We start from the raw sequence: 17,521 nt of genomic DNA, 5'->3' as shown, positions 1-17,521 counted from the left end.
CATACAGTATTCATGCCGCCATGCTCATGGACGACCTTGGTAAGCGAATGCCATTGCACAGCGTGACAATAGCGGAGTATGTCGCATACAGCCGGAACAACCACTAAGAATGTCCATTACAAACGTTAAATAAACGTAACTTCAGACAGAAGGTGTGCCCCTACATTGCTTGAATGCTAATCGCATTATCAACGACAGTCCAGTCACCGTAAGATCAGTTCTACTGTAGTTTTTTTTTACATAATCCCTTGATTCTCCCCAAACATTTCTGCTCTTTTTCACAGAGCTAGATGTCGTTCAAATCGCATCTCAATATTGTCCAACATCCATAGTGGGTATGTGCCATCAATAAAGAAAACAAAAGAAACGGCGTATGACTGCTTCATCCATCCTCTGCAAGAGCAGCTGTGTGTTGGCTTGGTGGCGTTGCGCGATGACGTGGTGCCGTCACCCATCAAGGAGCAACTTGTGACCGTGTTCATCTGACCGCCAAATTCTTTCGTTTCAACTCGGGACACAGCAAACATCCGAACATGCTTGCTACCGGTTGCAGCGCACGCTTGGGTGAGGGACTTCGTCTCACCGAAGGCCTGAGTAAATCCCGCAAAAATTTGTCTCTTTCTCTCGCCGAGGCGGTCAGAGGACGCCGCCTCTGCAGCGACGGCCGTTCATCCTTCGTGCAAACAGTGGCGCAACGTCTTGGGTACCCCGTTGGCTGCAGCACGAACAACTCGCCGAGCTTAAGTTTGTTGAGGATGACTCGTGTGCCAGACTTTGGACACCATCTAGCTTCGCTTCTCGTTGCGCCTAGAGCACCGTGGCACGATATCCCGTTTTCCTGGCATCGGACTCAGCATAACCGCGGCTTCTCGACCGTCGCCTACAAGGAGCCTGCGTGTCGCTTCAAGAAATTGGAAGTTGCTACGGCGGACCATCGAAGATACGGCACTGTTTTAAAGGGTACGACGGCAGCACGGCGGATAGGCCCTGTGGGAATGATGCCCGCAGGCCAAACTCCGTGTTACACTTTTCAGCAGCTTCGATTTTCCACTCACGACAGCTTCTCGTCACCAATTTTGACGCAGCCGTCCACGCAGAAGAGTCGATGTCGCGATTCCGGCGAGCGTGCAGCAATGCAAGGCGGCCAGAAACTGGCCCTGCCGCCGTGGATGACGGCCAAACGCCCGTACTTTCTGAGCGATTGCGAGAGGGCCTTCAAGTGTTTCAAGGTTAAGATGCGCGAGACGACATCTTGGGACCAGTTCCTCGACCTGGGCTGTGGCGCCGGCGAACTGACCCGCTGCATCGTCAATGAGTTTGGCGGTCTCCATCGCGTCATCGTCGCCACAGAAAGGTCGCCTGACGTGATTAAGGTGCGTGCTGAACGCAGGCGACATAGTTAGCTCGTTACGTAGCTTACGTAGTCATACTCTTTTACCGTTTGCTCTCCCGACAACTAAGCTCGCAATGGAGCACAAGTTCGCCTGATAGTTAGACCTACGTGTTGTGTATACTGCGCCAGATAATTTCGCAGCGCGCGCGAGTTTTGGTTGGCTCCAGGGGCTTGACGAAACAGAAGGCCCACATGCAAAAACAAATATGAAGTATTTAACCTAGTGCGATGTTCGACGAAAGCGCGTCAGGCGAGGGTGATACGTGGTCAAAAGAAAATGAGCACTTGTTTAACGTTAAAAAAATATAATTACCGTTTCCAGGACACTACGGGTCCCTCGTTCAGAATAAAGAGCAGCGCCAGAGTCCGGTTATGTATCCCTTACGTGGCGCAGAATGCGAGTGCATATCTCGCTCAGATTACCGTTGGTGCGGCCGGTTTATCACTTGTGATCTCCCCAAGAAAACTAGGAATATACCTATAAAGAAAGGGGTCAGACGAGGAGACACAATCTCTCTAATGCTATTCCCTGCGAGCATGGAAGAAGTATTCAAGTTGTTAAACTGGGAAGGCTTAGGAGTAAGGATCAACGGCGAATATCTCAGCAATTTTCGATTTCCAGATGACCTTGTCCTGTTCAGCAACACTGGGGACAATTTACAACAAATGATTGAGGACCTTAACAGAGTATAAGAGCGGGGTGGAAGATTAATATGCAGAATACAGAGGCAGTGATCAATAGCCGGGTAAGGGAAGAAGAGTTTACGATCGCAAGTCAGCCTCTAGAGTCTGTGAAGGAGTATGTTTACCTAGGTAAATTGCACACAAGGGACCCTGATAATGAGAAACAAATTTACAGAAGAATAAAAATGGGTTGGAGCGCATTCGGCAGACATTGTCACATCCTCACTAGATGCTTACCATTATCATTAAAAAGAAAGGTGTGCAATCAATGTATTCTACCGGTGCTGACATAGGTGCAGAAACGTGGAGCCTCGCAAAGAAGCTCGAAAACAATTTAAGGACCGCGCCAACCGCGATGGAACGAAGAATGTTAGGCGTAAAGTTAACAGACAGGAAGACAGCGGTGTGAATCAGAGGGCAAACAGGGTTAGCAGGTATTCTAATTGGCATTAAAAGAAAGAAATGGAACTGGACAGGCCATGCAATGCGTAAGTTAGATAACTGATGGGCCATTAGGGTAACAGAATGGGTGCCAAAAGAAGCGAAGCGCACTCTGGGACGGCAGAAGACTAGGTGGGGTGATGAAATTAAGAAATTCGCGGGCGCTAGTTGGAATCGGTTGGCACAGGACAAGGGTAAGTGGAGATCGCAGGGCGAGGCCTTTGTAATAGGCTGATGATGATGATGATGTATAATACCCCTACAGTAGACGGTGTCTAAGCATTCAGTCTTTGCCGTTGTTTATTTGCTTCGTGTCAAAGCTGTTATGTAAATCGAACGAAGCGCACGAACAATGTCGCAAGATCAATACGAAGAAATGATATCGATTATTCTAGCATTCGTCGCGTACATGTTACAGAAACTCGCGTAATCTTCGCCTTTTTGTTGATCTAGGAAATTGTGCGTACCCCAGTCGACAGCGCGAAGTTTAACAATATTGGCTAAATAACATTGGAAACTATAACTGAAGACACAAAAATGACACGAGCACACTGGACGGTGTGTCTTGTATATGCTTGTCCTCCTTGTACCTTCTGTTTTGCGTCCTAACATAAATTTGCGCCATTTATTCTTGCGTCAGTGCAGACAGCGTACGGGCGCCGTCAGATGCCATGGTGGCATCGGTACTGACAAAAATTTATTTTGCAATTTATTATCGCCTGAATTCCGCGGGTAGTGTGTAGCTACCCGTTCTCGTCGTACCGCCGATGGGCTGGTGCCAGGTTCTTCGCCGCAACGCGGCCCAGCGCGACATCCTCTACGAGGTGCTGGACGTGGAACGCGACGTGGACGAGGCACTGTCCAGCTGGGGCCAGTTCCGGCGCATCTTCTGCCTCTACCACCTGGAGAGCGTGCGGGACAAACAGCGCGCGCTGAACAACATTCGTCGGCTGCTGTGGGAACAGGGCGGCGAGCTGTTCCTTATGTTCCGCGTCCACTCCAACCTGATACCCCTCTACAAGCTGCTCGCCGATGAAGGGCGCTGGACCGAGGTGGCCGCGGTGAGGACGCATTCGCACTGAGCGAAGTGGGATGCCGTAACGTAGTATGTAATGTCTCACGGGACACGCCTTCTCTATTTTCGCGCCCATAGTGTGGCTCATAACAGGGCTCTAATGCCAATATGTAACTTGAATCACTGGCAAATCGTAAGCAAGCACTTACACTTGTGGGAGATACGGGGTTCTCTCCTCCGTACTCTTGGGACAAAGGAACGACAACACAGTAGTGCAAACAGTCACAAGGGCATTTATTGCACCTTTCATGGATCAATGCCTGCTAGCCGAGTTCATATCCCCAAAACATGCCGATAGGCGCGCGACAAATCTAGAAGTCCGACTCACCGCGTCCTCGCGAGCGAATATGTTCGCTCCATGCTGGATCCCAACGCCTGGTCGTTCGCGTGTATAGTCACGCGAATCGTGGCGCGTTCCAAGGCGGCCACGCGAGGCGGTCTCGCAGATGCATCGGTCGCCGCGCGCTCGCGGGAGACGTCCTCCGCCGCGCGCCGACCCGCCGGGAAAGAGGGTCGCTCCACCCGCGGCACGGCACGTCCGTGCTGCTCGCTGTCTCCCACCCAAGAGAGCGCCAAGCGCCTTCCCTTTCGGCGCCCGAGTAACCCCGCCGCGACAGTCGCGCCATCTCTCGCACCGCGCTTGTACCACGCCGCGGGCGCCAGGCCACGCGAGCCGTGCGGGAGAACAGCATATCAGGGGATGCGCTATGCGGGAAAACATCAGGGGACGCGCGAGAGTCGCGCATCCCCACATCCCCCCAACCTTAAATCACTTCTTATTCCGGCGAAACATGTCACACGGTCTAACATTAACCCGTGCTTCGCGAACAAGGTGGTACATGAAACAGTGGCCGCGCCGGGGAAATGTCCACACGCTGTCTGTAACATGCGAGCCGACTGTCCTTGGGGTACACCGCTGGCGTCCGCCGGTCACAGCAGCAGCTTTGCAGACTCGACGGCATCATTCCAGGCCAGGACTCCGGAGACGACGACGCAGTAGTCGGTACGAGCAAGCGTCGCTCGCGCCGACGCGCCCAGCTGGCAAGAGCCGCCGTAGCTGTCGGTGACCGCTGGCTCCTTTGTCCGCCGCCGAGGGTTGTGAGCTGGATGCAGGAGGCCGCCGAAGTCGCTGCGCCGAACTGGCCACAGCATCACCATCGCCCGGGGTGACTCGATCGTAGTCCGGGGCAGCCGCGCAGACGATGTGCAGGTGACAGCCAGCCAGGGGTGACTCCAATCACGCTGCGTACACTCAAAACACTCGGCAAACACTAAAGTAGTGCAAGGGAGAGGAATTCTGCATGCGCATCGCCCACGTGGTACGATGTTCAACTCGGCTAGCAAAAGATCGGGCAGCTACTCAGATGCTAAGTTCACGTGAACGAAGCTCGCTTTCTTGAGTCGAACGAGTAATTTCAATTCGTGCGAGGCTAACTAGAATGAGGGAAGCAACTTGCAACACCTCAACGCCACGGTCCACCAGGTTGTGTCCCTCCACGTGCGACAGGCAGCTTCGTAAAGCCTTAGGCCTAAAGCGTCGCTACCCTGACAACAACCGGCATCCAAAAACAACACTCAAAATGAGCGCAAAACAGGCAGCCGCGAGGAGACGTTAGCTCTGTGAGGTGGTCCTACTCCGCTCGGTGCACACAGCATTCGAGTTGACGGCGCCCACCGTCCCAGACGGTGTCGGAGCGCCCGGTGCCAGGCCGCAATACCAGTCAGCCCGTCGTGGCACCCGTGGCCCGCGGCCACCCGGCTCCCAGAGCCGCGACTTCATCCGAGTCAAAGAGATAGAAGAAGCTATTTACATAAGAAATTCGGACCACCCACGAGGCTTCCGTACTCACTCGCTTCAGGCTTGCCACTGCTCCGCGGGCACTCAGCCTCGCTCTCCCAGGATGCAGACCACGTGGCTCTCGTACTGACGAATGTCATTAAAAAAAACACTTGCGAAAAGGCTTAGCATGTTGACAAGTCCAAGCACACTACCGCCACCGTCGCCTCTCTCAAGAAAGCACGCCGCCGACGCTAGCGATCAAAATCCACGCTAGGCCTACGCTTCGGTTCAAACAAAGCTCTCGAACGAAGCAAAACTGTTTAACTCTATCGTCCGATGCCCCAAGAGGCTCCACGTTGGGCGCCAGATGTGGGAGATACGGGGTTCTCTCCTCCGTACTCTTGGGACAAAGGAACGACAACACAGTAGTGCAAACAGTCACAAGGGCATTTATTGCACCTTTCATGGATCAGTGCCTGCTAGCCGAGTTCATATCCCCAAAACATGCCGATAGGCGCGCGACAAATCTAGAAGTCCGACTCACCGCGTCCTCGCGAGCGAATATGTTCGCTCCATGCTGGATCCCAACGCCTGGTCGTTCGCGTGTATAGTCACGCGAATCGTGGCGCGTTCCAAGGCGGCCACGCGAGGCGGTCTCGCAGATGCATCGGTCGCCGCGCGCTCGCGGGAGACGTCCTCCGCCGCGCGCCGACCCGCCGGGAAAGAGGGTCGCTCCACCCGCGGCACGGCACGTCCGTGCTGCTCGCTGTCTCCCACCCAAGAGAGCGCCAAGCGCCTTCCCTTTCGGCGCCCGAGTAACCCCGCCGCGACAGTCGCGCCATCTCTCGCACCGCGCTTGTACCACGCCGCGGGCGCCAGGCCACGCGAGCCGTGCGGGAGAACAGCATATCAGGGGATGCGCTATGCGGGAAAACATCAGGGGACGCGCGAGAGTCGCGCATCCCCACACACTTCAGAATCTGAAGCACGGAGCCCGTGCAGCGACAGCACCCCGAGTATAGCAATACATGGAACCATAGGCGTGGTGATCTTTGCGTAATTACGTTTTTGCGGAATTCTTCATCGAACGAAAGGCGTTTGATTCCCCTCCGCACATTCATGGAGCTTAGTGCGTTGAAAACTTCAAAGCAACAATCGCACGATTTAACTATATGTTGCGGAAGAACACGGGTAAAGACACGATTTGCGGGAAACCTGGTGCTTTCTAAATGCCTCAAAAGTAAATAACACATTGCTACAGGGAAAGTTTTCTTGTTACGAAACTCCGTTGCAGGGTATCAACATGGTAAGCTTAGCGCTGGATTTACGAGACACCAGCCATCTGGTATAGCCAATGGAAGTAATAAACAGAATGCATGCTCAACGGGCTTGTTGCACTTCAATGATAAATGCTGACGCCCAACGGTGAAATATATATTTATTTTTTTGCTTTTGAATAAACATTTTTATTCCTCTGATAGCTTCAGTGTTTGAAATCATCGGAGTTCTCTTCTGATACATGCTTTTTCTTATGTACATGCAGAAATGTTCTTTATCAATTATGTGGTGTTGCGACGAAAAGCAATCAGACGAAATCTGAACATTAAGCACCATGAAATGGGGCACGTTCCGGGACACTGCATGGCGCACCAAAATACGTTGTTTGTTCAGTTTGTTTTTTGTTTTTATTGGCATCCAAGTGTTTATCATGCTCTGCCTACAGAAATGCATGCTGTCTTTTTTTCTCTACCATTGATATAAATGGTTAAGAACATATCAAGGATCTGCTTAATCAACTTGTCTTTTCTTCTTTAAGTTATGCTTAAACTTGGCTGTAGAAGAAGCGCTCCGCTCCGGTATAAGTGCGTACTTATCAGTGGTTCTCAAAGTAGCATGAGTGTATCCGCACATGTCACGCGCATATGATGCTCAGATAGAACTAGGGAGTCTGAAAGGGACCAAAACAAGTGCTGCTTTTGTGTCTTGTGTGGCCTCAGCATATGCTTCATTGTGAGTCGTGATAGCCAGCCCCATCAATTGCTCTTGAATGGCTACACAGCCTGGTAGAGTAGACGTTTCTACAACATACATTACAGTAACCGCAAGACACAAGGCAATGTGGTTCCAGATCCAACAGTTGGATGGCTTTATGGGAAACGTTTATTTACACATAGCGCTCAACCACATGGACGAAAGATTTGATTTGTGTTTCTTAAATGAGCGTCTTCAATGAAAATGAAACTATGTAGCTGAGATAAGGTCAAGCTTTCACTTTAAGAGCTGTTATGAAAGCGGACGTATGCCCTTCATGAACCACTGTGGCGGTCGCCGCATGACACCTGATGTGCATGAAATAAATGTAATACTTTCAAAATTCTTGCAAATTAGAAGCCATGAAGAAAATCACCGCTCAAGCACTCCGTACATATAACCAGCGAAGCTGAACGGTGTGGCCCCTGTATTAATCACTGGGATAATGCCAACGGCTCATTCAAGGACGGCTTGGTAGGCTGCCTGATCCTCGGTACGCAGCTGCTGCTTGCGCGCGGCTGCACGAGCTTGTTCTGGTGCTCAGGCTGCAGCATCGGCACGGCGTAGACGAGCTCGTTCCCGGTTCTGCTCGCGCCTTTGCTGATCGAAAGCTGCCTGCTCCTCGGCGAACGCATGACGCGTGGCCTACCCATTTCGGAGCCGGAGAGAAACCGCTGCGCGCACGCTCGACTGCGACGGAGAGCAACGACGCCACTACTGGCACAGCCAGTCACGCGCCTCGCCTCTCTCCCTTTTCGCGAATGCGCCTGGGGTTGCGCCGGAGGAGTCTTCGGTGTACAGAAGACAGACGGCGGACGAATCGACTAGCAATATGTAGCTTCGCTGTAAAACACATGTTAGGGTACAAGTGATCCCGATACAGTTTTAAATACCTACATTCTTGCTTTGCGTGCTATTTTTCGGTCACCCTCTTTCTTTTGTAAATGCTTGTACGCGTGATTTTCCTTCAGGACTACAAGGCATTTCAACTGAAGCTGCCCAAGGGAGACAAATGTTCTGCCGTCGTGTGCAAGATGATGGAAAACGCCGGGTTCAAGGTGAAAGTGAGCAAATTACTGGAGACCAACTGGCGACTGTCCAGCACGGAGAGCCTGGACGGTATGAACCTCCTCACTCTTTATTTCCTTTCCACAGCGACAGATGTTAGAGGGACTGCTCACCAGCATTCGCATCTACGCAGCTAGGCGTCGTCGGATGCTGCTAACGTAGAATTTCGCCGTATTGTCGTAGTGACGAAGAAAAAATGAAATTTGACACGTGTTTCGGGCAAGAAACAAGGTTCGCAAATGTAGAACGATGATAAAGCGGGTAAGTTGGAAGTGATCTCATGTGATCCATTGTGGATGTGATCCTTTAAGTGGGGTTGTGTACAAGCTGCGACCAATAATATGGCAGATGTGCTTTGTATGCCGAACACCTTATTTTAAAAGGGACTCTCTATCTGGACCCCTGCCGTTATTGTAGAGGGGTTACGTGGTTAGATGCATATTAGCATATTAACGGCAAAATAAATTATGAAATAATACATCAACAAAATAAATAAACGGTAATATTGGTGGTTATCTAAGACTTCAAATAACTTTTATGATTACTCGCTTTAGTATCGATGTTATAAGTGCGAAATTGGTGCAGAGGAGCAGTGATCTGATGCCTGCGTAGCAGAAATCTTAAGATTAGCGTCACTTTCGAGAATTCTGTCCCGAAAATCTGCTGAAAGATAGCCCGGCGTTCCATTGAAGACCATCGCGAACTGTTGAAGACGCGCTTTTTGGAAAGCAGCTGACTAGAACACGAATGAATCTCGCATCAAAATGGAAATAACTGGCGTAAACTTATTCGTTCAATTTACCTGATTACGCTCGCGGCGGCACCGCGAAGGGCTGGTCGCGGTGCAAGCCTCTGTGACGTAGTATAGGGCAGCGTAAAATGTCCGTCTCGCCATTATGTGCTAATGAAGTAATTGTTCATTTAGGCAGGAGTTGAGCAAAGAGCTAATAAGGTCGTCCGCAGAGGGAAGTGCGACGGCAGCATCACTTCACACCACACTTCCACGTAACGGAGTGTTTGGACCGAGAGTAGCGTTTAGCGGTTCTGCTTGCGTAATCAGGTAAATTGAACGAATAATTTGACGCCGGTTATTTCGCTCTATATACATGGCCGTTTTGAAATGTGGAAGTAGGGAGTGAGACTTGCATCATGACACCCTTCCACTTTCCAATATAAACATGTAATGTTTGCAACTAAGCTAATTAACGTGATTAGTTTGATTACTGAATAAATTGCTTAGGTTTTTCTCACAAATTATGTCCACCTGGGCAGATAACTCTCCTGTAATGGCATAATTGGAGTAAACGTTAGGGGCTTTTAAAAATGAGTGTTTAAAGATACAAAAATACTTCTTATGGGCGTATACCTATGGCTATGTAGGCTTACATACACATGCGTAGGCTTACGTATATCGACACTTATCACGTCGATCCCGTGGGCGCCGCCATATTTATTCACATAGTGACGCGTTCATTGCTTACTTCAGCTGACTACGTTGCCTCCGTGTTTACAATGGATGTGCATTACGCCGTGCCGCTCGGCAAACCTCCGTTTAATCAGATATCGTAAACGGTGATTGGGTGGATGACACGAAGCTTCGGCCACAGGTTCAGAGGATTACGCCTTCTCCAAACGGTGCGAGCAGTGTATATGGTGCTAGCGTGGCTAGAAATGTATTCTCAGCTGTTCAAACTTTCCCCTTCTCAATTAAATCGGGATCACGTTCCTTTTTTGCCCTGCCTTCATTATTTGCCGATGACTTTTAAACAGCGGCTTGCCACGTTTCTGACTGAGTAACGTTCCTCGGTGCGGTCACTATGCGATTATTGTCTGCCTAATCACTCGCGGATGTGCTCAGTTGCAACTGATTTGTTCGTAGCTGTGCAGAAGGCCTGGAACGTAAATACTCTGTACTTTATAATAGCTTGGCATCAAAGGCGTATTATATCTAGTCACTCGGATACTCAGTGGACCGTAACAAAACGTTCAGCGTCGAACATTTGTGTGCTGTCGTTGTGGTCCGTCAACCATGCTTCAGTGCACTGAATCAAGAGTGAGCCCATTCACATATTCTTGATACGTGGGCGTAAGTTTGAGTATGTGTTGTAGTGGATGTGTACAGATAACGTACGAGAAACCTGCTATGCTAGGTAGTGGCGCTGCTACTTTTGTCAGTGTGTAACAAGCAGTGCAAGCTCCTGCCGGCGTTCCGGGGCGGAGGTGCTTTCATTGGAGAATAACGATTCAACGCTGGCGCATGGGTGAAAATTTTTTTTATGCTTGAGGAAAGCCGTACATCGCGAACGTCCGCCAACACGGGCAGTCCTTGTGTAGCAGCAGTATGTGACCTTGGTCACACACATTCAATACATTCCTTAATATGGCATTCACAGTTTTTGCAGCCAAATGCTGCCCACGTCTTCCCTTTACCGTTCCCCATTTTGCAGCATGAATGGAGCACAGTGTGTTACCGACCACGCAGTTTCATTTCCCACAGCTAATCGCACACTAGCAGGGTAGAAGCGCCGAGAAGAGGAACGAGATGGCGCTTACGACGGCACCGCTTGCGGCGTGCCGTCGTAAGCGCCATCTCGTTCCTGTAGAGCAAATTACTCTGTAAGTGTCTATAGGCCCATATATGTAGTAAGCTGGCAATCGTTCGCGCACAGCAATATCGTGTCCTGTAGTCAGTCCTAAAAATAAAGTCGTATGTTCGCTACCCAATAGCAACCCGTTATTTTTCACAAAAAGCGCGAAGTTATGATTAAGTGGAGGTAGTAAAATGATCTTACTACTTTTCACTACCTGCTGAAGCTAGGAATATTGAGTAGTACCTCGTGCAGTTAATAACGCAACTGAAGTACAATTACCAACAACTGGGTTCATGCGATTTATAAGTGCCACTTGCATTGTCATATAAAGTCGATGGTATTGTAAAATAATGCACACGAAAAAAAAAGAACCGCGTTTTTTTTGCTTTATATATTGTGAGGCACCAATCATTGGAATATGCAATGCTTACCAGTCACAATAAGGCACAATGGCTCCGGTTAACAAATTATTACGTAACTGAGTCAAGCAACGATAAACAAGAACACACATGCAGACCAACGACAAAGGTTCTACGCGGCACGTGTACTCCAAGAGTAACTTGGGGAGTATTTATAGCCCTACTTTGGGGGGAGGGAGCACATGCTGCAGCGGTGAGCACCTATGTATTTGGATAAATAAATCAAAGCTTAGTACCCAAATGTCTACAGCCTGTAGTCTGCATATATGCGTGCGACGACGTCGAACATAGTGAACAGTACTGCAGTTTGTGTAATGTTTGCATAAGACTGTCGCAACCACAGCATAATAGACTACGGCTAGAAGAGATAATAGTAGTGGCTTAGTAGTTATTAGTAAGAACTGCGAAGCCTTTCTGGCTAGGAAAGACAGCATTTATTAGCTTTACTAGCCACTGGCGAGCACGTAAAGTACGAAGTTGGTAAAATACATAGTAATCTAGCAAGCGCATGCATTCAGTAGCTATTTACCAACTTGATATCTAACACTGTAAGAGCGCTTGCAATTTGCCCGCATTAGTCGGGGTTCATGAAAAGCTGCTTATGATACTAGGAGGCGCTAAATCCAAAGAGAGGGGCTCGCAGAAAGGCACAAGCTTGAAGCGATGAGCAATAGTCGAATAAGGAATGTCGCTGAAGCCAACGCTCGCTTCGACAAGGGAACTTGTCTTTGTCAGGCCAGCTCGAAGAAAGCTCTTGAAGAAACTTGATACTAGAGCACCATTTGAGCGTGTTATGGGTTCACATGGCGTTCCTTATTCACCCATATCTGACCTTCCCCTCTGCCCGCAGACCTGATCATGGGCACTTGCCCAGTGCTGCACCGAGTGACTCCAGAGCTGCGCGAAGAGTTCGTGCGCGACTGCGCGCAAGCCGCAGCACAGGTGCTGCCACGAAGCGGCGACGAGCTGATCTTCTCGTACACCACGTTCGTGGCCTGGGCCGAGGTCGACCCGGCCAAGGCGTCCGGAGACGTTCTGGACACGTTGGCGGCGCGGTTTTTCAGGCGCCGCCGAATCGTCGTTTAAGGCAGCTCCCGTTACTGCAGTCCTTTTTTGCTTATCAGACGCTTGGTGTGCCCAGCGTAAAACGTTTACGACTGGCGCTCTGCGCAGGCTGATCCGGTTAACGAAGACTGCGTAAATTTCACTTCGAAGTCATATGTATATCCCCAAATTTGAGCTCGAAATTATATGCTTAGTGGTACTGGGTTGTTTGGGCTTTCTCGTTTTTCCATTGAAGTGCACTGTGGCACTTGCCACGTAAACCGTCCGTTGGTAGTAGTCCTGAAACGGATGATGTGGATGGATTCTTTACCTCTGTTGCAAAGCGCCGTCTTTTGTTTTCCAAGTTTTTATTAAAGCCAAGAGCGAAACAAGAAGATTACGTACCGGCTGTTTACGATCGTTATAGATATTTTTTAAACGACTGGTCCTCGCATTGGCGCCCTTAGATACGGCCAGCCGAGCGCCTGATGCCGCTGCTGCTTGCCAGCAATCATCCGCCGTCGCAACCGCATTCCCAGCTATTCGTGCGATTGCAAACTTGACTACAGCGCTTGCACAGACAAAGGGACTGAAAGAAAAACAAGCGCGGACTTCAACTGAATTTTTATTTCGTATAACAAGCGTATGTAACCAAGACACCAACACAACCCTTATCTCCAAAACACGAAGCCGGCATGAATACGCATTCAACATTCAAACGAACCATAACCGCCTGCCTTAAAATGAACGAGAGCGCATGCGCGATCCCTAGGAAGCAAGTTCTTTATCTGTTAACGTAATTGAGGACTTACTAACCGAGTCAGCCTCAGCTAGCGCTGCCGCTTCAAGGATAAATAAAATGTTTTCATTAGGATTGCTAGTCAAGATACTGGTCTTTTGAAAGAACGGAATACAGCCGCATTCTGCACAATGGACACCTCTCGGCCTTTGCGCACTTCATGGACAGCCGCATTCTGACAATGGACACCTTTCGACCTTTGCGCACTTTATTGCTATGTTCTTGCTGTCTAACATTAGGCACCTACCTGTCTACCCTGTATAAGACCACATCTCAGGGGTATTTTGTAAACTACCGCTTTCGACCAATCCGTAAAATTTTTGTTGTGATTGGTACTGCAAGAACTACGTCCCTTAGCAACATGATTAGTTCTAACGCAAAGCTGTCCAAGTTTTCTAGGCGCAGAAAAAACTACATCCACATCAGCTGGGGATCGATTCTCTGAGAATCAATGCTTAACCTACAGCGCAACTTCTCTGAGACGAGAAGACTGGTAGCTTCCCAGATCGCTCGCTTGTAGGAAGCTGGGAACCCTAGCAGTCTTCTTGTCTCAGTCTCGGACAGAACCTAACCACCCCCGCAGGGGCGTCTGCGTCAGCAGGCGTTTGGTGTGTTGCGACACCACGGACCCGAGCACACGAGGGTTGGACCCTCCCGCGTGTAGCCGTGCGCGGCTTAGCCGTGTCTGGGGAAAAGGGGATCCTGGGGGTTGAGCCGATGCTGGGTGTTTGGACCTTTAAGGCCCCCCGGCGGAGGCAACACACCTCTTCGGCCTGGGCTTCACATAGACGGCACCTCCAGACTGACCCACCTGGAGGACATCGGCAGTCGCCTTTTCCTGTCTCTCCCTCCTCGAATCTTCGTCTTTATCTCTCACTTTTTGACCTTTCCTGTCTCCTTCTCTCTTCTGTTTACTTCATTTCTCCTGGCGGCAAGGGTTAATTAACCCTGTGTGGCTATCCAACCTTGGGTACACCATATTCGGTTATAGTGACGGCGTACGACTGGCGTCGTGCAGACTTGCGTGCAAGCTCTGCCGCGTCCCCTCGTTGGGCTCCGTGGTGGGCGGTCGGCGCTGTTGCCGAATATATACATTTCTTCCATGGAAACTTCTTTCCCCTCCCTTGCTGATCGCCCTCAGAAACGAGGGCGCACCGAAGATGTCTTCAAGTTTTTCGGACGCCAAACCCAGAATTTTCCCCGCTTTCACGTTATTCATTCTGAAAAGCCAAACAAAGTAGTCCGAAACATTTCACCATTCCTTGTCTCAAAATCCCTGACTGATGTTTTCGGTCCAGGTTACAAGGTGTCGAGGATGTCAAGCGGCGACCTCCTCTTGGAGCTCCGCGATGTAAAACAATATGAGAAACTACCGCAACTAGTGTCATTTGGCGAGACCCCCATTACAGTAACCCCACACCGTACAATGAACACCACCCGTGGTGTTGTGTCAGATGATGATTTGCTTGAGCTGACTGAAGCGGAACTACTCGAGGGCTTCAGCGAACAAAATGTGATCAGTGTCAGAAGAATTAAGATGAGGCGGGATGGAAAAGAGATTCAGACGAAGCACCTAATAATTACTTTTGGATCAAGTATCTTGCCCGAATCAATCGAGGCCGGGTACATCAAGCTCCGTGTCAGGCCGTACGTGCCAAATCCACTCCGATGTTTCAAATGCCAGCGCTTCGGTCACAGCTCGCAGAGCTGCCGAGGCCGCCAAACATGTGCAAAATGCAGTGCTCAAGAACACACCTCTGATGCTTGTGATAACGCTCTCCACTGTGTAAACTGTGACGGGGAGCACGCCGCATACTCGCGGTCGTGCCCCTCCTGGAAGAAAGAAAAAGAAATCGTAACGATCAAAGTAAAAGAAAATATCTCATTCAAGGAGGCACGCAGGCGGGTAGCATACCTGCCAAAGAAAAGCTTTGCCGAAGTGGCGCGTCAGGGGGCAGCGTCACAACGGCCTCCGGCGGCTGTCCGACCCACAGGCAGTGAGTCGGCAGCTACGCCATCTGCCCCCGCGGCGGTTGCAGCTAGCGCTGCTCCGCCAACCCAGCAGACCGGGCCATCGATCGCGAAGGTGGGCACAGCCGAGGCTGCCCCAACCTCCGAGGCCCCTTCCAGCGCTGGCAACGGCCAGCGCAGCCAAGTCCCTCAGGGAGCCCCATCGACCTCCGGGCTGGGGGGCGCAGGGGTCTTGCCTTCCGGGGCAGGACTCTCTCAGAAAACATCTCGCTCGCAAGAGCGCTTGTCCGGCGTCTCACAGGAGGCAATGGACACTACACCTGTCCTCAAGGCGCACCAAGCGCCTAAGGAGCGCCGAGGTTCGCTCGAGCGCTTCAGAAAGAGCAAAACCCCTATTACAGGGCCTCGAAAGGGCTCTGTAATGTAAGACATCCCTTCTGTTTCCGTAAACACAGCACTAATTTACATTAAATATGGACACACAAATCATACAATGGAACGTCAGAGGTCTCCTTAGATACCTTGATGATGTACAAGAACTGATCCACCAACACAATCCAAAAGTGCTGTGTTTACAGGAAACACATTTAAAATCCAAACACACAAACTTTCTCCGACAGTACATAACTTTACGCAAACATCGCGATGATGCTGTCGCATCATCGGGCGGCGTCGCCATTGTTATCCATAAGAGCATTGCGTGTCAACTTTTACAGCTACAAACGCCTCTCGAAGCAGTGGCGGTTCGAGCTGTTCTCCTAAACAAACTCATCACCATTAGCTCTCTTTACATACCCCCACATTACAAATTAACGAAACATGAATTCCAATCCTTTATAGATCAATTGCCAGAACCTTATGTTGTTCTTGGCGATTTCAATGCGCACAACTCCCTATGGGGCGACTCTCGTATCGATGCGCGAGGTCGTCTCGTTGAACAGCTCCTTTTTTCTTCCGGTGCGTGTCTGCTTAATAAGAAGGCACCCACATATTACTGTCTTGCCAACAAAACCTTTTCTTCAATTGATCTCAGCATAGTTTCTCCTTCTATTTTTCCTGAACTCGCATGGGAAGTTGGAAACAATCCTTACGGAAGCGACCACTTCCCCATACTATTAAGAACACCTAAAGAAAACGAATATCCACCACAGGCTCCCAAGTGGAAGATTGATACAGCTGACTGGGAGAAATTCCGAACTCTCAGTAATATTTCATGCGATGAGATGTCCTCGTTAGGAATTGATGCTGCCGTGGAATACTTTACAGCCTTTATAATAGATGCCGCAACTAAATGTATATCACAAGTAAATGGCTTGGCATGCAAACGGCGTGTCCCGTGGTGGAACGAGGACTGTAGGATCGCTCGTAAGAAACAGAACAAAGCGTGGGGTTGCTACGCGCCTCTCCCACTGCGGAGAATCTGTTTAACTTTAAGAAAGTGAAATCGCAAGGCAGGCGAACACGCCGACAGGCTAGAAGAGAGAGTTGCCAGACGTTTTTATCCGGTATCAACTCGTATACAGATGAGGCCAAAGTCTGGAACCGGGTAAATAGGATAAAAGGGCGACAAACATATTCACTTCCTTTGGTAAACACACAAGGTGAAACACTAAAAGATCAGGCAGATTCACTTGGGGAACACTTCGAGAGCGTGTCGAGTTCAAACCATTATTCGCAATCATTTTTGAAATACAAACAAATAGAAGAATGTAAGCCCATAATACGAAAATCCAGGCAGAATGAACCTTATAACCGGCCAGGGGCTCTGCGCCGGGACCTGATAGGGTCATGTACGAAATGATCAGAAACTTACACGCTGACACCAAACTTACACTACTCACGCTTTTCAACGCTATTTGGGCTGCGGGAAACCTCCCATCCACATGGAAAGAAGCGATTGTGGTCCCTGTTCTTAAACAGGGCAAGGACCCTTCCTTGGCGGCAAGTTACCGTCCGATAGCTCTTACAAATTGTCTCTGTAAGCTTTTTGAAAAAATGGTTAACCGCAGACTTGTACATTACCTTGAACTCAACAATATCCTCGATCCCTTTCAGTGTGGCTTCAGAGAAGGGCGGTCCACAACCGATCACCTTGTGCGCATTGAGGGAAACATTCGCGACGCCTTTCTACATAAACAATATTTCCTATCCGTATTCCTCGATATGGAGAAGGCGTACGACACTACGTGGCGCTATGGAATATTGAAAGACTTGTCGGGAATTGG

At 49.8% G+C, this 17,521-nt stretch overlaps 1 protein-coding gene across 1 annotated transcript; it reads left to right on the top strand.

The window, feature by feature from the left end:
• The first annotated feature begins 378 nt into the window (after nucleotides 1-378).
• Nucleotides 379-12,921, top strand: LOC126540050 (uncharacterized). The gene is made up of 4 exons (XM_050186856.2): nucleotides 379-1,373; nucleotides 3,301-3,579; nucleotides 8,376-8,523; nucleotides 12,333-12,921. Exons 1-4 carry the CDS (start codon nucleotides 534-536, stop codon nucleotides 12,566-12,568), a joined length of 1,503 nt encoding a protein of 500 aa, XP_050042813.2. The 5' UTR covers nucleotides 379-533; the 3' UTR covers nucleotides 12,569-12,921.
• The last annotated feature ends 4,600 nt before the right edge of the window (nucleotides 12,922-17,521 follow it).

This window comes from Dermacentor andersoni, chromosome 2 (genome assembly GCF_023375885.2).
Source record: "Dermacentor andersoni chromosome 2, qqDerAnde1_hic_scaffold, whole genome shotgun sequence".
Lineage (NCBI taxonomy): Eukaryota > Metazoa > Arthropoda > Arachnida > Ixodida > Ixodidae > Dermacentor > Dermacentor andersoni.
This window is presented reverse-complemented; position numbering and strand designations above follow the sequence as displayed.

Coding starts and splice junctions, on each gene's coding strand:
- LOC126540050 (XM_050186856.2), top strand. CDS start 534: ATGCTTGCTACCGGTTGCAGCGCACGCTTGGGTGAGGGACTTCGTCTC. Junction 1,374..3,300: donor GGTCGCCTGACGTGATTAAG/GTGCGTGCTGAA, acceptor GGCTGGTGCCAG/GTTCTTCGCCGCAACGCGGC. Junction 8,524..12,332: donor CAGCACGGAGAGCCTGGACG/GTATGAACCTCC, acceptor CTCTGCCCGCAG/ACCTGATCATGGGCACTTGC.